At 47.7% G+C, this 22507-nt stretch overlaps 1 protein-coding gene across 2 annotated transcripts in view; it reads right to left on the minus strand.

Moving 5' to 3' along the window:
* Positions 1-22507, minus strand: part of Cfap251 (cilia and flagella associated protein 251) — a 90190-nt gene that overhangs the window by 61367 nt on the left and 6316 nt on the right. For both annotated transcript variants that reach the window (XM_075979386.1, XM_075979397.1), the window contains 5 exons: positions 21008-21145; positions 16859-16968; positions 6312-6423; positions 5957-6037; positions 962-1039 (listed from right to left, as the gene is read on the minus strand). In XM_075979386.1, coding sequence (XP_075835501.1) covers positions 962-1039; positions 5957-6037; positions 6312-6423; positions 16859-16968; positions 21008-21145 — 519 coding nt within the window. The remainder of the gene's footprint in view (positions 1-961; positions 1040-5956; positions 6038-6311; positions 6424-16858; positions 16969-21007; positions 21146-22507) is intronic.

Consider the following 22507-nt stretch of genomic DNA (forward strand, 5'->3'; position numbering starts at 1 on the left):
AGCAGGGTTTCTCTGTGTAGCCTTAGCTGTCCTGGAACTCACTCTGTAGACTGTGCGGGCCTTGAACTCACAGAGATCCTGTCTCCTGAGTGCTGTGATTAGAGGTGTGCAGGGCCACAGGCAAGTGCACGGGGTGCTTTGGTCACTGGTAAGAGCGCTGCTGCCATGACTACTTAGGTAGACTGGCAGGTCTGTAAGGAGCTGAGTCAAAGTCCATCTGTATTCCGCTGTGGCTGTTTGTGTGTTTGTTTAATCTCATTAAATAATAAACAAATGACATTAAATGGGCGGGGGGGGCACATGTTGTGGTACTTAGGGGGAATGGATGGAGAAGTTGAGGGTTCCTGAAGGGAAGGGAAGAAAAGAGTTGGGGATTCCCGAGGGCAGGTGGAGAGGGAGCTGGGGTGCATATGACCAAGATGCATTATTTACATGGATGAAACTGTCAAATAATAAACTATTTTTACTTTTAAAAAATTTACTTTCTGAGCCAGGTGCCTTTAATTCTAGCACTTGGGAGACAGAGGAAGGTATATCTCTGAGTCTGAGGCCAGCCTGGTCTACAGAGTGAGTTCCAGGACAGCCAGGGTGACACAGGAAATCCTATCTCAAAAAACAAACAAACAAACAAAAAAAAACCCTTTCTGAAATTTGCAATAGAGTTCAGGTGTCAAACAAACAAATGAAACCAAACAAGCCCCCATCTTTCGGACCTATTAGATATAGTCAAATAAATATTTGCCTCATTACCTTAAAAAATTAAATGAAGTTTAATTATCTGCTTCTAATTTAATATGCTAATTTCCAATGAGACTAAGATAAATACCATAATTAAATAAAAAGGTTTGAATACATGTTCATTGCTTCCTAAAGAGAAGCACTGTTACTACACTATGGGACATCTGTATTCGGGAACTAAGCGTCGTTTCCATCCGCAGCTGACACACCTCGCTCGACTCACCCAGGAGTAGTAGACGGCCTGTGTCTTGCTGTTGCTCACCAGCTCCCTGTTGCTCGCGGGGTTGAAGGTGAGGTAGTTCTGAAACATAAGGCATAAAGATGTGTTACATGAAAATAAACCTGTTTCTCACCGCTTCAGCTGTTACAATTAAATATTAATTTTAATGAAAACAAATAACTGAGTAGGGATAGACATAAAAATGAAAAAGACTTGGAACCTGGGAAACAAGAAGAAGAGCATTTAAGTACTGGCTTTAAGGAAGGAGTGTAAGATGCACTTGCTTTACAAGGTTCATTTATTACAAGGCATCGTCCGTAACAAGCACAGAATAAGCTGCATCCACCATTTAGCTATTCATCTATTCTCCCCCCCAACACTGGGCACTAAACCCGGGGTGCTACAGCTACTGCACTCCACCCTTGAACAACGGCCTCTGCCCCGTCTATAATCATCTTTATTCTGTGCCTTTTCAGACAAAAGCTGATGAGCACACACTTCAGAGACTGACAGGCTCACGAGAGATCTTGGAATGAATATGAGGCTTCGGGAGGGAGTTCCGATTGCTGCCAAGACAGTATGGCGTGAGTTGTTGGCACCCTTCCCAAAAATCGACGCCACAGAAACTGTAGCGAGGCAAACGCTAAATGCAGAAACCAAACAATGGTCACAGTTATGGGACAGAAACCCCCGGCTGGAAGATTTGAGCCTGTGCGGGGAGCAGGAGCCTGTGCGGGGAGCAGGAGCCTGTGCGGGGAGCAGGAGCCTGTGCGGGGAGCAGGAGCCTGTGCGGGGAGCAGGAGCCTGTGCAGGAGCAGGAGCCTGTGCAGGAGCAGGAGCCTGTGCAGGAGCAGGAGCCTGTGCAGGGAGCAGGAGCCTGTGCGGGGAGCAGGAGCCTGTGCAGGAGCAGGAGCCTGTGCGGGGAGCAGGAGCCTGTGCGGAGAGCAGGAGCTGTGCAGGGAGCAGGAGCCTGTGCAGGAGCAGGAGCCTGTGCAGGAGCAGGAGCTGTGCAGGGAGCAGAAGCCTGTGCGGGGAGCAGGAGCTGCCAGCTGGGATGCCCGAGGCAGAGAGGCCTTGCACACTGCGAGGCCAAGCAAGCTGCTTCTGCCCCATCCCCGCCACTCCCCCCACCTCCAGGCCTATTCCCTGCCAATGGTCTGCCCTACCTACAGTGTAAATATGAACGGCCAATGCCTGTGTTGGACTCACAGGGCAGCACACAGGCCTGGGGTGATGCAGACTGACAGAAGGTTTGGACCAGACCTCCCCGCGGCTGAAAACAGGTCTTCAGACAGGGTACTTTCTATTTAAAGTGTCTTTTCTGCCAAGGGAGTTATCTCCTGAACTGTAAATAATTGCTATGCTTCTTTTAGTTTCTTTTTTCTTTTTCTTTTCCCCTGAGACAGGGGCTCATTATGTAGACCAGGCTGGCCTGGAACTCACAGAGATCCACCTGCCTCTGCCTCCCATGTGCCGGGATTAAAGGTTACAAGATTGGTCATCATTTAGGGGAACTAGCCTTCAAAACTAAATAATAAAATAAAGACTGAGAAGGGAAGGCTTGTTTCCTAGAAGCATCTGCTCTTACTGGTCAGGAGGAGGAAAAGCCCTAAATGCCCACTAACAGGACAAACAAGCAGTTGACACATCCAAGGCATACCAGTCAAAAATGAGAAAGAAAAAAGAAAAATGTCTGTGACCAGTGTCACAAAGTAAGCTGAGTGAAAGAAACAGGGCTGGCGAGATGGTTCAGCAGCTAAAAATGCCTGTGCTTGCTGCGCAAGCCTGACAGCCCGAGTTCAATCCCTGAAGCCTACGTAGAGGTGGATTGAGTGTATTGAATCCAGAGTTGCCTTATGATTTCTACACATGCGACTTCCCCCAAACACACATGCACACGGTAATAATGATTAGAAAATTAAACATTAAGAAGCCAAAACTTTCCGGGGTGGAAGGCAGTCTGAAAGAAAGAAAAAAGAAAGGAAGGAAGGAAGGAAGGAAGGAAGGAAGGAAGGAAGGAAGGAGGGAAGGAAAGAAAGAAGGAAGGAAGGAAGGTGTATGAAGGTGAGATTCAAAATAGAGGAAAGAAGCAGTGAGCTCTCTTCTAGAAGGGTTTTTAAAAATGTATACTATGCATTATGTGTGTGACTGCAGCCCTTACAAAGGTCCGAAGACTACATTCAGGAGTTGGATCCATCCCTCTGTTGTAAGTTCCAGAGGTTCAATTCAGGCCCTCAGGTTTGCTTTTACCTACCCAGCCATTTTACTAGCTCCCTTCTAGATATTTTATGTGAAAAAGAGAGTGGTGGTTTGAAATAAAAGGACCCTAAAGGGTGTGGCACTATTAGGAGGTGTGGCCTTGTTGGAGGAAGTGTGTCACCGTGAGGGCAGGCTTTGAGATCTCTTTTTTGCTCAAGTTTCCCTCAGCATGACTGACAGTCAACTTCCTGTTGTCTTCTGGTCAAGATGCAGCTGGCATCATATGTGTCTGCACACCACCATGCTCACTGTCATGATGATAATGGACTGCACCTCTGAAACTGTAAACCACAATCTCAATTAAATGTTTTCTTTGCAAGAGTTTCCGTGGTCATGGTGTCACTTCACAGCAACAAAACAATCAAACAAACACAAAACCCTAAGACAAGGGCCAAGGGGAAAAGTTAGAAGGAGGTGCGGGGCCCACAGGAGCTGGTTGGAGACTAGTGATATAATCTGCCCTGTGCTGGTTCCGGGTTAAGGAGAGGCAAAGTGGAGGCCCCAGGGGAAGATAGCCAGAGGAGACCAAGAGGTCTAGTGAGCTAGCCTTTCATGGGGCAGTTAAAGGGACAAAGAACGCGAGTGGGAGTGAGGACGGGCCAGTGTTTGACCCTCATGTCCCCATCCTCTCAGTGACATATGAGGAACGCCGTCAGGCGCCAGCTGTGGGAATGGCCCTGACCAGCCTGAGATCTCTGTTGTGGAATGTATCAAATTCTGTAGCCTACAGGACCCACATGGCTGGAGAGAACTTTAAATGTGGCCAGTAAAGCCGGAGAACCACCCGTCATTTGATTTCACTGCAATCAATTTAAATTTAAATAGTGCATTTGGCAAAGTTGCAGGACACAAAACTAAGAGGCAGAATCCAGCTGTGTTTTTACACAGCAGCTGTGAACAACCTGAAAAGGGGAATTAGGGAAGCGATTCCAATTTTAAAAGCACAAGAAAGAGAGAGGGGGAAAATATATATATATGCAGGAATAAATTTAACTCAGGAGGCGAAAAGATTTGTACGCTCGAAACTGCAAAGCACTGCCCAAAAAAGAACTGAAGACGGCATAAACAAACAGTGGGACACCTGGTGTGCTGTGCATTGGGAAACAATATAATTAAGATGACAATACTTCACAAAGTGATCTACAGACTCAGCGGGGAAAGTCCTAAAGGCATTTTGCACAGAAACAAACTGAAAAACCTGAAGCCAACTGTGGCAGCACACACCTGCTATCCACGCTGTGGAGGCCAAGCCCCAAAGCCACTTTGTGTTCAAGGCTACCTGGGGCCATAGGCAGCACCTGTCTCAAAGATGCCAAGCCTGAGACTGGTGTCCTAGTCTGCTCTCCATTGCTGTGATACAACAGTGACCAAAAGCAACTGGGAGAGGGGAGGGTTTGACTGAGCGAAGTGGGGGTGGAGGAGAGCTGGGGGTGAAGGGGGTCGGGTGGGAGGAGGACACAGGCAGGACACAGAGGCTCCAGGGTATTGTGGTCACTGGCTTGTTCTTCGTGGCCTGCATAGCCTGCTTTCGGTACAGCCCAGGCACACCTGTCCACGGATGGCACTGCCCACAGCGGGCTGAGCCCGCCCACAATAGTTGGCAATGAAGAAAATGCCTCACTTTCCCACAGGCCAGTGTGATGGAGGCAACTGCCCAGGTATGCCTAGGCTGGCGTCAATTAACAAAAACTAAACGTTGCACCTAGGGAGAGGTCTGCAGTTAAAGGTGCTTGCCACACAGCCCGAGGACAGAAGCTGGGATCTCCAGAACCTATGTAAATGTGGAATGAGCGTGATGGCCTGCTTGTGTGATCCCAGCCTCAGAAGGCAGAGATGGGGGAATTCCCAGATAGCTGGCTAGCAGGACTAATCTTATCAGTTGGCTCTGGGTTTGATTGAGGGACCGTGGCCCAGTGAGTAAAGTAGAGGAGCAATGAAGGATAATCCCAGACATAAATTCTAACGGCCTCCACACATGCACACTTCACACACACACATGCACACTTCACACACACACATGCACACGCATGCACACACCCCATGCCTAAATAGTCACATGTGGCTGGCTGTTGGATCAGTGCAAATTTTAAAAATAGAAGCGTTTATTTTCCTGAGTGATTGACAGGCTAGTAGAAATGGGGCAGCTGGACATGTGACTGCATGAGGACCTGAGCCTCGCTGAGTTAGTTCCTCAACACTCTGCGTTTCGGATGCGTGACCCAGGTAGCACCGAGCCAGTCCCCTCTAAACCAGGAAGAATGAGAACATGAGAAGCAGAGAGCCCTGACGTGGGGCACAGAGGCATGACGTCAGCGCTCAGGGCATCCTAGACAGGCCTTCTTAGGCGAGCTGACAACAATGTATCCATCCGTTTATCTCAACAACTCTCTGCAAGGTCCGAAACAGCAGAGCACCTGCCCCTGAATAAGGCAGGCTGCTGGCGGGTGGCTTTAGATAGAGTATTTAATAATTGATGGTGGTAGTCCATAGGCAGCAGTAACTTCACTGGCATGTTTGTGTAGATTATGGGAGATAACGCAAGAACTGAGCAGAATCTAGGACGAGGCAAGTGTGTCAAACATATTAGCTATTATTAGGAAGGATAAAATGAGGTCTAGGCTAGGAAAGTGTCATTCAAAGCCCTCCTGCTCCAGGAGGAAACCCCACTAACAAAGAGCCCCCACGGAGCAGCCTCGGTGTAAGCACAGGCCAGCAATCATAGGGTCAAACTCAGCGCACCTGGAAACCATACTCTTTGGGAAGCTCAAGGGTGCATGCAGGCGTCTCCACTGCCAAGGTCCACTTCCAGATGCACACTTTCTGCAAGGAAAGCACAGTGAGGGACTTCTGAGGCCGCTGGGGGTGCAAGGACAAGCCTACAGCTATGGAAACCCTACCTGAGGCCTGGGTAACTGAGCAAAGGAACAGTCAAGTCCTAAGCATGCCCCCCCCCCGCCACTCCGCACTGTGAAGCCTGCTTAGCCTAGAAACACACACACTACACACATACCCCAGGTGGCCCGTGTGGAGGTGGCTGCAAAGACATCTGGCAGTGTTGGCCAGCTCAGAGACGTCCACCCAAAGGCCATGTTACCTGGATTTCGGCATCAGAGATGGTAGCCAGAAGCTTGGCGTCACGGGTGATGGCTATCGACCTTATGCCATTCCCTTCTGGACAGCTGTCAAATATGGTGTGCACTGGGATTCTGAAAAACAGGACAGAGGGGGCAGCCCTTGCCGAGGGATGCCTGGCTTCCCAGCGAGGCTGCGACAGGGCTGAACTCAGCCCAAAGCTTCCACAAACATAACGAAGTATGATCTCTCTAGGCAAAGGAATGTTCATGTCTACTTAACATTTGTGTCCAAATAATTTGATTTTATTTACATATATTTTTAAGATTTATTTTATTTTTATGTATACAGTGTTCTATCTACATGTTTGCCTGCAGGCCAGAAGAAGGCATCAGATCCCATTATAGATGATTGTGAGCCACCATGTGGTTGCTGAGAATTGAACTCAGGACCTCTAGAAGAGCAATAAATGCTCTTAACCTCTGAACCGAACCATCTCTCCAGTCCTTGTATTGTTTTGTTTTGTTTTTTGAGACAGAGTTCCTCTGTGTATTCCTGGAATTCCTCTGTATACCTGAGTGCCACCACCACCCGGCAATTTATTCTTTTTAAATATTTATTTTATTTTTAAAATTATGTGTATGTGTGTACAGACATATGTACATGAATGGTTTGTGGAAGCCAGAAGAAGGCATTGGATCCCATGAAGCTGGAGTTACAAGCAGGTGACCTGCCAGACATGGATGCTACGAACTTAACTCTGCACGAGCAGCCAGCCTCTTAAAGGCTAGGTCATCTCGCTTTTTAGACAGGGGCTTGCTCTGTAGCCCAAAATTATGATCCTCTTGAGTGCTGGGATTACAGCTATGAGCTAGAAGGCACAGCTGAATTGATTCATTTTTATTCACTACTAATGTATGAGCAAAGCATCATCATTATGCATTCTTCGCAAGGAGAAAAGACGCACTGACACCTGCCACAACACAGACACACCCTGAGAACGTGACTTTAGTGCAGGAAGCCAGACACCAAAGCTCACATGCACGCGCTCACAGAGAGGAAACAGACTGGCAACTGCCCGGGTGTGGGGGTGGGGGGAGAAGTCAATGCTCCCAGGGAATGGGGATGGTTAGACTGCTTTGGAACAAGGTACAGGTGACGTCTGTGTAACACTGTGACCGAATGCCAACCCTCACTGTGTGCTTTCTGGTGCCCAGTTGTACACTGCTAGAACTTTCCTCAACAGTAAGAACAGGCCTAACTGGAGCATTGGGGTACGTGTGCTCTGTTCTCTCTTCAGGAGCATTCCGGCCCTCAGTCGCTTGTTGCCGGTGCTGATTTGATGCAGGGCTCCGGTCCTCAGTCGCTCCCGGTGCTGATTCGATGCAGGGCCCTTTTGTCGGACAGGAAGGATGCTGTCAGGTTTGAATCTGCAGTGTCCACAGAGCCCTGGGTGTCAGCTGATAGACTTTGGGGCAGAGACTGAATCCTGAAGGCTTTATGCTCATAATTGATTAATCTCTAGAGCGATTCATAGCATGAGGGCTGATGGTAGAAACTGGAATGTCGTACTGGGGAGATGGCTCAGCGCTTAACCACTTCCATTGCAAGCAGGAAGACCAGAGTTCTGCTCTCCGGAACGTGCACATAAACACTGGGTGGGTGTGGTGGCCCACCTGTTAACCCAGGGCTGGGAAAGAAGAGACAAGGATCCCCAGAACAAGTTGGCTCGCTAAACTAGTCAAATTGACAAACTCTGGGTTCAACTGAGACCCTGTGTCAGAGAATATAAGAGTAATAGACGATAGCTCCCCAAAGTCAATCTTTGGCCACTAACATATGAACCCCCCCAACACACACACACACACACACACACAGGGTGAGGGAGACTAGGAAGTGGCCTTGTTTCAGGAAGTAGTCACTGAGGTCATGTCCCAGCCCCTTCCTGTGTGCTTCCTGGCTAGCGTAGCGTGAGGTAAGCTGCTGTGTTCCAGTGCTCTCTGACTTCCTGGGCACCATGCTCTGCCTCCCAATAGACTCGGGGGGGGGGGGGGTGAGGATGCTGACCATCAAACGAGATGACCTCAGTTTGATCCCAGGGACTTGCACGGCAGAAGGAGAGAACCCACAAGTCCTCTGACGGCCACGCTTGAGACATGGCACACCTGTGCCTCCTCAGTAAATGGATTGATAAATATGTTTTAAAATGCAATTGCTAAGAGACAGGATTAAAACATTCTCCTTTAATTATTTTTTTGTTTTTATGTGTATGGCTGTTTTGCCTACAAGCATATCTGTGTACGATATGAGAGCCTGACACCCACGGAGGCCAAAACAGGGCATTGGATTCCCCGGAACTGTAGCTACAGACACCCGTGAGCCACCGTGAGTGTGCCGGGAATCAACCCGAGGCCTCTGGAACAGCAGGGCTCGTACCCACTGAGCCATCTCTCCAGACCACAATCAAAATATTTTTTAAATGAGATTTGAGCTGAATAAGTAAACAAAACATGTGGGGAAAGAAAAAACAATCCAAGTGAGAACAGGCAAACACAGACTGCTCTGTCGTGTGGGCATGAATGCTCCTTCAGCCTTGTAAACCCCAGAAGAGATTCCCAACTACACAACACGGTCCTGGTTTGGAGAAGGGTGTAAGTGAGGAGACATTTTCCTGTTTTCACTTCCACACTCCTATGCTGTGTCTCTGCCAAGACATCACAACAACGCAGTTCCTTCCCAGCCTTGACACACACAGAATTCAGTGAGGTGACGTGTAAACACCAATGGGAACCCATGAATGCCAGACACAACGGGAGTAAGTGTGTGGGATTGGGAGGCTGTGGACTTAACCTGGGGGGAGGGGATCCAGAGGCAGCAAGACAGTGGGCTGTGTGGCACCCCACATTTTCCTTCTCCAGAGGCCCTGTTACAGCCACTGCGAACAGTCCCCTGTGTCACAGAAGTGTCAGCTGGCCGGGACAAAGTCCGTGCTCCACTGAAGGACACTGGTTCTCTGTCATTTGAGAAGCTTCAGCTACCTGAAATGCAGCCCTAAACGTTCACATGGCAGGGAAAGGCAGCGTGGAGGTCACTGTGGAAGAATGGGTCTTACCCCTTGCAAGCAACAGAACATCCAACTTGACCCTGAGGGAAAACTGACCCAAGCAAGAGGCTATCTATAAATGGAGGCTGCTCATTCATTTCCTGGCCACCCAGATCCAAATAATCACACAGAAACTATATTAATTCCAACACTGTTTGGCCAATGGTTCATGTATATTTCTAGCTAGTCTTACATCTTAAATTAATCCATTTCTATTATTCTGTGTATCATGACAAGGCTGTGGCTTACCAGGCCAAGTTCCAGTGTCTGTCTTTTTCCTTCAGCAGCTATATGGTATCTCGCTGACTCTGCCTACTCTCTCTCTATTTATCTCTTCCAGCCTGGCTATATTCTGCCCTGCCATAGGCCAAAGCAGCTTTATTCATTAGCCAATAAAAGCAACACATATACAGAAGGATATCCCACATCATCTCCCCCTTTCTGTCTAAATAAAAAGGAAGGTTTTAACTTTAACATAGTAAAATGACATACAAAACAGTTATCAAGCAAGAATTATAGTTACAATATTTAGTCCATTTACATTAGACAAATTAAGAAAACTACTGTATCATCTACCCTATCTTTGTGAATCTAAAGTTTCATATCTAATTTATCTTTTATCATAATTAAGACAAACTATAACTATCTATTCTTCCACTCTTCAAAGACTCCAGAAGGATATATTACCTAAGTAAATAAGAAGTACATTGTAGGGGCTGGAGAGATGGCTCAGCGGTTAAGAGCATTGCCTGCTCTTCCAAAGGTCCTGAGTTCAATTTCCAGCCACCACATGGTGGCTCACAACCATCTGTAATGAGATCTGGTGCCCTCTTCTGGCCTGCGGGCACACATGCAGACAGGATATTGTATACATAATAAATAAATTAATTAATTAAAAAAAAGAAGTACATTGTAAGCAACTTCCAAAACTCTAGAATTGACAGAGACATCTCACAACCTGGACAGTCATACAAAGTTCTTTTGTAATGTTGGGGCATCTAATCTTCAGCCTACAGGCCCATAATATCTGACAGACATTTCAGTGAAGAAGGAAATTTAAATATCTGTTCTGTCTATATTGACAGTTTGTCAGTCACTTTCTTCTGTGTCCTGGCAGCTTCTTCTGTGAAGCAGGAACCCTGAAGGACTATTCCATCTTTTGAAACGTTCAACAGTCACTTTTTTGTATGTCCAGTTCATACAGCATACCATCAAGCTATTCAGGCAAGAGCAATTTCTTTCCCAAATGGCTAGCAAACTCCATAGGGAGCCTCTTTGATGCCCATCATTCTTTTGAAGTAGATTGGTGCTGCCAGAAGCAGACATGTCTCACTGTCAAGAAAAGTCTAAGTTCTTAAAAATATTTTAAATGCCATATTCAGCAGGTCTTTGAAATATTGAAGATTATCTATTTAGTTGAAATATATCTTTGTATACCTAGAAAACATAACTAATATAATTAAAAATTTTATTTTGATATTATCTGATTAATCTGTATTTCTTAACTATATATTACATTTTTAAATGAGCTGCACAAACACAATACCTTAAACAAGAGCAGAAATATATATACACAGTATAACAAAATCAACCTTAAATTTGTATCAATATACCAAGATCCATACCAATGCAAAGTATCCATCTCTATATCACATCCCTCTTTAAATGAAAACAAACATTTATAAACAATCATTTTGGGAATTTGGGCATTGTTTTCTCCAAGCTGCTTCCTGCTGTTTGTTGGACCAAGTATTTGGGGGGGGGAGGTGTTCACAGTGACCTTTCAGGGGTCTTGGTACATCAAACCACATTAGCCTGGAAGGATTCCACAAGTTCCCATCCTCTGTGGAAACAAAAGTAGAACTTCTTTTCCAAAGTAACATATCCTTAGACTCAAATTTTGAAGTCAAGATACATTTAAAACATATATGTTGGTTTAGCTTAGCATCCCCCAGAATCAAATATCTCTCTGCAGTCAAAAGAATTAAAGAAAACACAATAATATATATAATCCAGACTCTCTATGTATATTTCATCTTTATGTGGTTTATTTTTTTAATCCTTTAATCTATGACTGTCTATACTCTTTTATATTACTTTTATTGTCTCATTAAAGACTTTGTTTCATTTTTAAAACCATTTCTTTATATAACTGTCTATACTCTTTTTCTTCTCTCTCCCAAGCCTATGTACATTTTTTTACACACTGTGTCTTGTTTAGAGTATTTTCATCTGAATCTGTCTTTATTGTGTATCTGTAATCATTTTCTGACTAGAAGTGCCTTTTTTTTCTGCTAAGCGGATGTGTCTGGGACCAAGGCTGCTTGGTTGTTGGTTGTGTTCAGTTCAACACGATGGAGGTATGTTCACCACCTCTGCAAGCCATGCTCTCCACTCCGGCCCCAGGGACGCAGCAGGTCGATGTCACCATTAAGTAACTAGTAGCATACTGCTCACAAACCCCATTTCAGGACCTCCCAAAAGAGCCAGAGTTTGTGCTCCCAGCATGAACCAGGAAGCTGTCTCTTAAAGAAGTCATGCAGTTTTTGCCATTAATGCTGAGTCAGGAAGCCTTCTCTTAAAGGAATCACGCCTCTGCCTGCTGCCAGCAATCAGAGCCCACCTGAGAAAATACTGCTACCAAGAAGCCATGCTTAGCACTGTTCTTTTGTGTCTAGAATTCCTTCCCAAGCTCTCTCAGTAGTTGGCCCATGTTGGCACCATCTGTAAATGGAGGCTGCTCGTTTGTTTCCCACTGCCAAGACCCCAATAATCACACAGAAGCTATATTAATTCCAACACTGTTTGGTTAATGGTTCATTCATATTTCTAGCTATTTAACCTATTTCTATTATTTTGTGTATCACGACGAAGCTGTGGATTACTGGGTAAGGTTCTATCATTTTTCTCCTTTGGCAACTACATGGCATCTCTCTGACTCTGAGTATTCTCTCTCTTTCTCTCTCTCTCTTTCTAAATATATATATATTTCCAGCCTGGCTATATTCTGCCCTGCTATAGGCCAAAGCATCTTTATTCATTAGCCAATAAAAGCAACACATATACAGAAGGACATTCCACATCAGATGTCTGCAAAACTCTATCAACAGAAGGGGCGTCGTTAGCAGTGTCTCTTCTTGGAAGCCTCTGTGGACAGTCGCCTTCATGGCAAGACCCACCACTGCTTTCTTGTTTATGACATGGGCACCCAGCTAGATCAGAGCACTGTTGTAGCCCCACTTGGTGCTGTGGTATATAATCCCTTTGTACACTGTGAAGGTTTGTCACTCAGATTGACTCAATAAAAACCTGAACAGTCAATAGCTAGGCAGGATTTTCAGGGCTGGCGGAGTCAGCAGCCAGGTGCAGAGGAAGAAGGAGATGAACATGCCATACTGAGAAAAGGTACCACCACATGGTAGAGTGTAGATAAGTAATACGGGTTAATTTCAGATGTAAGAGTTAGCAACAAGCCTAAGCTATCAGCTGAGCATTTATAGTTAATAATTAGTCTCTGCATAGGTTATTTGGGAAGCAGCTGGTGGGACAGAGAAAGTCTGCCTACAAAAGATTATCCAGAGTCTTTTTCTGGTCTTAGAATTAATATTCTCTTTATTAAAGTGACAACTTAAAGAAAACATTATTTTTCCTTAAGGTGTTTGTTCAACTTAAAAGTCTTACTCAGGGCTAGGGATACAGTTCTGTGATGGAGAACCCATAGAGCATGTATGTGACCCCAGGCTCAGTCCCTACTACTGCAGCTATGACCGTAGCAAAAGGTTAGCTGGGTGTGGCGGTAAATATCGGTGAGCCCAGCAGTTGGAGACTGGGACATCAGGCCAGTCTGGGCTGCACAGTGAATTCCACGTCGCCCTAGACTACCTAGGAGGCCACTGACTCAAAACAGACCCTGCTTGCCTTATAAACGGAGCATATTGTTTGCAGTCACCTTTGTGTGGCTTTGATTAATGTACGGCTACACAAATCTGGCTATTAACCTTAAAAAAATTAAGATGCGTGTGGAAATATAATATATTCAGTTTTATGGTTAAGATTTTTTGTGGTCTAAGTAAGAAACAAATTTCTTACCAATACTGGAGTAATTCCTATAAATCTAATAAAAGTATCTATAAATATGGTAAACCTTAAGTTTTCATAAGTATTTCTAACACTGTTTATAAAGCTAAAATGATTTCTATTTAAGGTTGGAAGCCTAAATTAGCAATACATTTCAATCACAAATCTAATCTGCTAGAGACCCTGATCCATCAAGTTCTCTTAAACTGTATACAGCCCGGAAATTCTGAGCAAGCTTTTTGGGTCATACACACATTAATACTACAGAGCTAAGTGATCAGTCTTCTCTGTGTTTAATCTGACACCTCTCCAGGGCTGAGACCACTCTCCCACGGTGACCTCCACGCTGCCTTTCCCTGCCACGTGGGGACAGCTCCCTATCTGAGGAAAGAGCCTTCGTGGCTCTGATGTGAGGAGCGTATGTGTTCTCTGTAAGCCAGGGTCATGGCAGCTTCCAGACAGGCAGCTACACAATCAGGTTTATTCTTGGGAAACGACAGTACAAAATCCTGTGCAGAACAACCACATGATGAAGGCCTCTGTGTGTGTTTAAATCTAGCAGATGTTCTAGAAGGAAGTGCAGCAGACTGATTATCAATGGAAAAAGCACCGTGGCTGGTGATGACGGCCAATGCAGACTTCAATTTTCAGCTCAACTAATTCATTTAGTTTTTGATTAAAATTGTGACAAATGTCTTCAGTGATGAGTCACGCCTCACTCCTGTTGCACTGTGGCCAATGGGATTCAAAAGGAAGCACAAGCCTGGCGAGTCAGCTCAGCAGTCAACAAACACACTGGCTGCTCTTCTCCTGTAGAAGAGCTGGGCTTGGCTCCCAGCACCCGCACGGCAGCTCGCAAGCATCTGTATCTCCATTTCCAGGGGATCAGAACCCCTCTTATGACTTCTCATGCACATACATAAAATTAACATTTAATAACTTATTTGTGTGTTTGTCTATGGGTATTTTACTGGTGTATATGTCTGTGCACTATGTGTGTGCAGTGTCCCCAGAGGCCAGAAAAGGGCACAGGACTCCCTAGGAATGGAATTATAGGTGGTTGTGAGCTGTCATGTGGATGAGGATTGAGCCTGGGTCCTCCAGAAGGACACTCCATGCTCTTAACCACTGAGCCATTGCTCAAGGCTCTACATAAATTTTCTAACCAAAAAGACTAGAGTGCTATAACAGGAATTTGCTTTAACGATGCTATGCCCACGAGAGAAGCACAAAGCCCACATGCTGCATGACTCCATTCCCGGAAGTCTGACATACACACATCTGTGGAGGGAGGTGTATCAGAGGAGCTGCAAGAGACAGGTGGGAGCTGCTCAGGGCACAGTTGCTACCTGCAGTGATGCCAATATCCATCTGGAAGCAGCTCGCTGTGGTGTAACTAATATCACTGGATTATATATTTAAGAATGGCTGCTGGGTATGGCGGTGTACACTCAGGACCCCAGTATGCAGAAGGAGCGTGAGTTCAAGGACAGACTGGATTCTATAGTAAAACCCTGTCTCAGAACAACCCAAAAATAAATAATAAAAATAAAATAGGGCTGGTGGGAACAGACACCTGCTGGCAAGCTTGATAGTCTGAGTTCAGCCCCCTCAGAACCCACACAGAAGGGGAGAACCATCTCCCACTCTTATCTGTGAACCCCACACGTGCTGTGGCCTGGACGGACAGACGGACACACACACACAAATAAATAAATAAATGTAAAAAATAAACAAAATGGTTAACATGGTGACTTCTAAGTTGTCTATATTTTACTACAATAAAAATAATAAACCCATGCAGGGTCTGTAATCCTGCACTTGGGAGGCAGAGCAGGCGGACCTCTGTGAGTTCCAGGCCAGCCCGGTCTACAGAGAGACACCTTCAAAATAAAATTTAAAAACAAACCATTTCAACAGATGATTAGTCCCGGAATGAACCTGAGGAGTCAGCTAGGAACAGTCTAGGGTAGATACCACAGGACTTCAGTCATTTTAGCAGGAGATGCCTGGGAATAGCGCAGCCTCCCCACAGGGTTGTGGTGACAACTGTCTCTTGTCCTGAGAACAACATGGCAGCCTCTCATCACTGCTCACGTTTATGGGACGCCCAGAATGAGAACCTGACAAGAAGCTGGAGGAAGCAACCTCAGGAAGTGCAGTGCTGGCTATCCGTATGAGTCACTTCAGGACCTAAAGGGGGGCAGGGTCGCTGCTCAGCTGACAGACAGCAGCCCTGTGTGCCCCACTCTAGCCCTGCTTAACTGTCTTATTCATCTTGACTCAATTGTTACCAACGCCCCCAAACAAGCCAGGGCCTTCCGTCCTGCTGAAGCCTAGAGCCCTTCTCTGCTGCTGGGACTGAAGCAAGGTCCACTTGCACAGCAGCCCTGAGGGGTGGGCAGAGCAAGGCAAACAGGGTCGACAAATTCTAGGAAATCCTAGAAGAGCAATGTCATTTGGAAACAGAGTCTTTGGGGCATGTGAGATGACTCAGTAAGGGTACTTGCCAGCAAGTCTCAGTGCTTGAGTTTGATTCCCTGGACCCACAGAAGAGAACACACTGCAAGTTCTCCTCCAGCCTTCACATGTAGGCCATGGTGTGTACACACACGCACAGAGAAAAAGAGAAAGAGACAGAGAGAGAGAGACAGAGACACAGAGAGAGACAAAGAGAAAAAGAGAGACAGAGAGACAGACAAAGAGAGAGAGACACACACACAGAAAGTAATTTTTAAAAGAAGTTGAGCCTTTGCAGATACAGTTGGCTAGGAAGGCTCTAAGACCCATGTCCTACAGAAGAGGAGACACAGAGGCAGAGAAAAGCCATGAGAGGATGGAAGGCAGAGACCAGATGCCAAAGAACGTCGAGAACTGCCAGCATCCAGCAAAAGCAAGAGGAGCAGCCTGGGATAGAGTCTCCCCCAGAGCCCCAGAGGAATAGACCTGTTGACACCTCTAATTTAATACTTCTAGACCCATGAGAAAGTAAACTCCTACTATTTAAACACACATGCATACAAATTAACTAAACATAAAATTATATATACATATACACAGAGAGACAGAAAACAGTGGACTGTAAAAAGAGGGGACTCATTGTAAGTAAAGGCTACAGAGGACCCTGTATCAAAAGAAAAAGGAACTTCAATGAAAATCTTTTGTATCTGTCATAGAGGTAAGGTTCCTGATTGTGACAGATTTGACATCCAGGCCATGCTCCACCCTGACGTGAGCTGGGTAACTATGACCCTCCCTCAGTCCAGTCTCTTCTGGGCCACCAGCAAACCAAGTTTCTTGGCAATACCATTATTTAGCCCCTTCTCAGCCACAGTGGCCAATCCTCTACAGAAATTGGAGTGAGAAAGACCCGCCCACACGGAGCCTACCCTGAGAAGGAGTCCCATATAATGATGAGGCAGTCTGGTCCTTTGTCTGCTGTGGCGATCCATCGCCTGTCTTCACTGACACAGAGGCAGGAGATGATATTAGGGTGGCCCTAGGGAGAAGAAGAAGACAGTTTTAGAAACAATAAGGATAGAGCCTAGTGTGGCCCTCAAGGAGGGCTGGGTCCACATAGCCCTGAGCGCTTCCAAAAGCTCGCCTGCCTGAGTCACTTCCATGGGCCCTCCCTGATCGGTCAGTCAGTGGTCGGGGGTGGGGCAGGGTTCCCACGCTTTCTCTTCCTCCATGAAGCTGAAGGAGCTGTACTCACCAAAGGATTAGGTCCTCCCTAGGGATGGAGTTAAGTGGCCAACTCAACCAGGACCTCTGAACTTCCCTGCTGGCCTTGTGCCCCACAAACACTACTAACCTCGTATCGCTGAACATTGACTCTGCAAGTCACCCAGTCATCTCCCCAAAAAACAAAGGAATCTTCCAGAAACATACTCAAAGAGGACAGCATTCTTCCCCCCCCCCCCCCAAAAAAACGGGTTTCTTTGTGTAGCCCTGGCTGTCCTAGAACTAACTCACTCTGTAGTCCAGGCTGGCCTTGAACTCACAGAGATCCCCTGCTTCTGCTGTGCTGGGATTAAAGGCGTGTGCCACCGCTGCCCAGCTTGATGACAGCATTCTTGTAGGACCTGGTCCCTGTTTTTCCTCCCCTGCTGTCTAATCTGTACCAGTCACCCTGACAGTCTTCTCTGGCCCTCACACACAAGGCCTTAGCCCTGGAAGCTGCTTCCATCTGGAAGGGTCTTCCCCAGACTGTCCTGTTGGTTCATTTTTAGGTCTCGGCAGAAACAGGACTTTCTTGGGCCCCGCTAGTTAACCTAAGGTTTCTCACACCCCGGCTTCCTTAGTGCACCTTCCCATCTCCTCTGAATGCTGACTCTGTGCCCCTCTGTGTATGTGCCCTGCTTCAATGCCTGTTTATCTCACAGACTGGGAAATCCATGAAGATGGGGCTAGGTCAGTTTTGTTCACGGCCACAGGCAATCTGAAACTCAGCAGTGGTTAGGATACAACTACATTGTGAACAGATGGTCAAGATCAGCCCTCATTGTGCACTGGCAGGGCTAGGCTCTTGTGGGTTATGCTATACCCATCTAAGATGCTAGCCCATCCCAGTTACCTTCCCTCTTGATTCCTGTATATGGTGACACTAATGCTTAATCCAGCTTCAATGGGACTTGCTCACTCACTGTTTTTATCAGAAAGGAAAGGCCTCAGGCTGCATCCCCGGGGTGCTTGGGAAATCCTTCGTGAATCTTAGCATTGACCACAGAGGTCCTATAGCATCACACATTCATGAAAAGACAACACATAACTAAAAACCAGGTTAACATCAGAATAGGAGATGCTCAGAAACAGGACACTTGGGTAGGGAATGATGACAATGGAAGGGGTCAGACCATCAGGGATGCAGGAAGCAAGCAGGGTGAGGAAGGCAGGGCAGGCGTAGAGGACACCCAGGGAAGGGGTGAAATAAGAGCCACTGCAGAAGCAAGGGAAGAACAGGAGGCCTCCTGAGTACTTCCAAATCCTGAGACCTAGAACCACTGCACACTAATGCAGTCTGCAGTCTGGCGGTCACCGGCACACTCTGAGCCTGCTTCCTCTTCTGTCACGAGGGCATACTAACACCTACTTTCCAGCATGGTCCCAGAGTCTCAGTGGCTGTGGGCCTGCGTCCCTGAGCAACCCGTCTTCCATAGCTCATCACACCTCTGGGGATACGGTCAATGGGGCCATGTTTTTTGTTTGGTCATTTGTTTTGTTTTGCTTTATTTTTGCAGAAATGTACAAAATCCAGATGTTTCCAATTCTTGAAATGTTAGAAACGACTATTGTTTGCCACTGGGCACTGATTAGATTCACAACTTGCTTCTTTTCTTTTCTTTCACGTGTGTGCGTGTGTGTGTGTGCGTGTGCAGAGGGGTGCGGGTGTGCGGAGGGGTGCGGGTGTGCGGAGGGGTGCGTGTGTGCGGAGGTGTGCAGGTGTGCAGAGGAGTGCAGGTGTGCAGAGGGGTGCAGGTGTGCAGAGGGGTGCAGGTGTGCAGAGGGGTGCAGGTGTGCAGAGGGGTGCAGAGGGGTGCAGAGGGGTGCAGAGGGGTGCAGAGGGGTGCGGGTGTGCAGAGGGGTGCAGAGGGGTGCAGAGGGGTGCAGGTGTGCAGAGGGGTGCAGGTGTGCAGAGGGGTGCGGGTGTGCAGAGGGGTGCAGGTGTGCAGAGGGGTGCAGAGGGGTGCAGAGGGGTGCGGGTGTGCAGAGGGGTGCAGGTGTGCAGAGGGGTGCAGGTGTGCAGAGGAGTGCAGGTGTGCAGAGGGGTGCAGAGGGGTGCGGGTGTGCAGAGGGGTGCAGGTGTGCAGAGGGGTGCAGAGGGGTGCAGGTGTGCAGAGGGGTGCAGGTGTGCAGAGGGGTGCGGGTGTGCAGAGGGGTGCGGGTGTGCAGAGGGGTGCGGGTGTGCAGAGGGGTGCAGAGGGGTGCAGAGGGGTGCAGAGGGGTGCGGGTGTGCAGAGGGGTGCGGGTGTGCAGAGGGGCGCGGGTGTGCAGAGGGGTGCAGAGGGGTGCAGGTGTGCAGGTGTGCAGAGGGGTGCGGGTGTGCAGAGGGGTGCAGGTGTGCAGAGGGGAGCAGGTGTGCAGAGGGGTGCGGGTGTGCAGAGGGGTGCGGGTGTGCAGAGGGGTGCAGAGGGGTGCAGAGGGGTGCAGGTGTGCAGAGGGGTGCGGGTGTGCAGAGGGGTGCGGGTGTGCAGAGGGGTGCGGGTGTGCAGAGGGGAGCGGGTGTGCAGAGGGGTGCAGAGGGCTGCAGAGGGCTGCAGAGGGGTGCAGGTGTGCAGAGGGGTGCAGGTGTGCAGAGGGGTGCGGGTGTGCAGAGGGGTGCGGGTGTGCAGAGGGGTGCAGGTGTGCAGAGGGGTGCGGGTGTGCAGAGGGGTGCAGGTGTGCAAAGGGGTGCGGGTGTGCAGAGGGGTGCAGGTGTGCAGAGGGGTGCAGAGGGGTGCGGGTGTGCAGAGGGGTGTGGGTGTGCAGAGGGGTGCAGGTGTGCAGAGGGGTGCAGGTGTGCAGAGGGGTGCAGGTGTGCAGAGGGGTGCGGGTGTGCAGAGGGGTGCGGGTGTGCAGAGGGGTGCGGGTGTGCAGAGGGGTGCGGGTGTGCAGAGGGGTGCGGGTGTGCAGAGGGGTGCAGAGGGGTGCGGGTGTGCAGAGGGGTGCAGGTGTGCAGAGGGGTGCGGGTGTGCAGAGGGGTGCAGGTGTGCAGAGGGGTGCGGGTGTGCAGAGGGGTGCAGAGGGGTGCGGGTGTGAACACGCACCCCTGCCACAATGCATGTGGAGGTCAGAGGACAACCTATGAGAGCTGTTTCTCTTTTTCCACCATGTGGGTCTTGGGGACCAAACTCAGGTCATCAGGCTTGGAGCTTGCAAGCCACCTCACCTGTCATAGCATGTGCCTCTAAAGCAGCGGTTCTCAACTTGTGGGGGGTGACCCTTGGCAAACCTTTATCACCAAAAATATTTACACCACGATTCATAACAGGAGCAAAATTACAGTATAAAGTAGCAACAAAAATAATTTTATGGCCTGGCGGTGGTGGCACATGCCTTTAATTCCAGCACTTGGGAGGCTAGAGGCAGGTGGATCTCAGTGAGTTCGAGGCCAGCCTAGTCTAGAAAGCAAGTTCCAGGATAGCCAGGACTGTTACACAGAGAAACCCTGTCTCGAAAAATAAAACAAAAAATTTTATAGTTGGGAGGTCACAGAAACACAAGGGTATTAAAGGGTAGCAGCATTAGGAAGGTTGAGAGCCACTGATCTAAAGGGAGAATTTTCTGGAAAAAAAGGAGAGGCCAGCAGGAATGACATCGAGGCACTGAAGTCAGCCTGGGACCCAGGGGAAAATTCTATATGCAAGTTATAGGTAGATGGCTTCTTCCAGCCTGGCCTGGTGGCACATGCCTGTTGTCCCTACAACTTCAGAAGCTGAACCAGAAAGTTTGAGAGCCCAGGAACAGTCTGAGCTCCATATCTGAGTCCCTATCTCAAAAAACAAAAACAAACAAGCCAAAGACATATTTTTGTTCCTGGGGAGCCGAAGCCTGCATACCTGAAGGTGGTACTGGGTGTTCATGAAGACATTGTAGATGACAGCAGTGTGCCCACAGACATAGAGAATGACTCTCTGGTTCTCACGGAGGTAGTAGACAGGGAGGAAACTGTTCCATCCAAAGGACCAGGTCATGGTCTGGAGGACAAAGACAAACAGGGCAGTGCTGTGACTCCAGCATGTCCCACCCTGCCTGCCTTCGAAGGAGAATGACTTTGACAATCGAAGAAAAAAAACCTTTTTATTTGTTTGAAACAGGGACACACGTGACCCAGGTTGACCTTAAACTCAATACATGGCTAAAGGGTGGCCTTTTACTCCCCATCATCCTGACTATTCTACCTTTTCTAAAAATTAAAAATAAATAAATAAATAGATTTAAAAAAATGGAGGAAGGAGCGGCAGGGAGGGAGGGTTTTTAACATCACATAAAACACTCTTTCTGAGCTGGAGAGATGACTCAGTGGTTAAGAACAAGGGCTGTTTTTCCAGAGGACCCAGGTTCAATTCTCAGCACCCACATGACAGCTCACAACTATCTGCAGGGGATCTGACACGGACATACAGACACACAGACACACGAGCAGGCAAGACACCAAGGCACATAAAATAAAAGTAATTCTTAAAAAATAAATTAAAACAAACAAACAAACAAACAAACAAAACACGCTTTTCTGTTCTCTACTCCCCAAGTCTGAAGCCCCACTTGGAACCAACACAGAATGACTTCTTAATGTGGTGAATTCCATTACTTCCTGGAAACCCAGGACAGAAAACGTGTAATAAAGCCACCCAGCAGGTTTATAAGAAAGGGAAGCATTCAGCCTGAATAGCGGATTCTTCTGCCTTGTTTTGTGTTTTTGTTGTTGCTGTTCCTTTCCGTACTTCAGTGGTAGAGTACTTGCCAAGCATGGGCAAGGCCCTGAGTCCAATACCAGCACCACGTACATATACTAGATAAATAAATCTAGTCTTCTGGGAGCAATGGCAAAATAAGAATTTTATGAAATGAGAAACCAAGACATTCTGGAAAGGGCAAAACAACCACAACGTTGAAAATGACCAGTGCTGCCAGGGTTCTGGAAGAGGGGGCAGAGTGCACAGGGGGTGTGCAGGGGTGCAGGGGGTGTGCAGGGGTGGACAGAAATGGCAGACGTGCAGAGTTTGACACCCCTGTCAAAGCCTGCAGAAGGCACAGCATAGCCGGCTGCTAATGCCATCTGCCAATAGTAACGCTAACAGTGGCATATCGGTGCCTGCGAACGTGCCACGCTGACACAAGCTGGCAATGAAAGGGGAATCTGGAGGCGGGGCACAAAGGGATGTGCAGAAACTCTATGTACTGTCCACTCAAATTTTCCCTGACCCTGAACCTGTAAAAGCGGCGTGGAAAGTGCTGGTGGTCACGTGACAAATGGCTGAAGATCAGTGAGTTTTACTGGAAGAACAAAACTTGGCAAGCTGAATGGAGGAAGTGCGTATGTCTGCCCAAGACAGACA

Source organism: Microtus pennsylvanicus, chromosome 1, assembly GCF_037038515.1.
Source record: "Microtus pennsylvanicus isolate mMicPen1 chromosome 1, mMicPen1.hap1, whole genome shotgun sequence".
Taxonomy (NCBI): Eukaryota; Metazoa; Chordata; class Mammalia; order Rodentia; family Cricetidae; genus Microtus; species Microtus pennsylvanicus.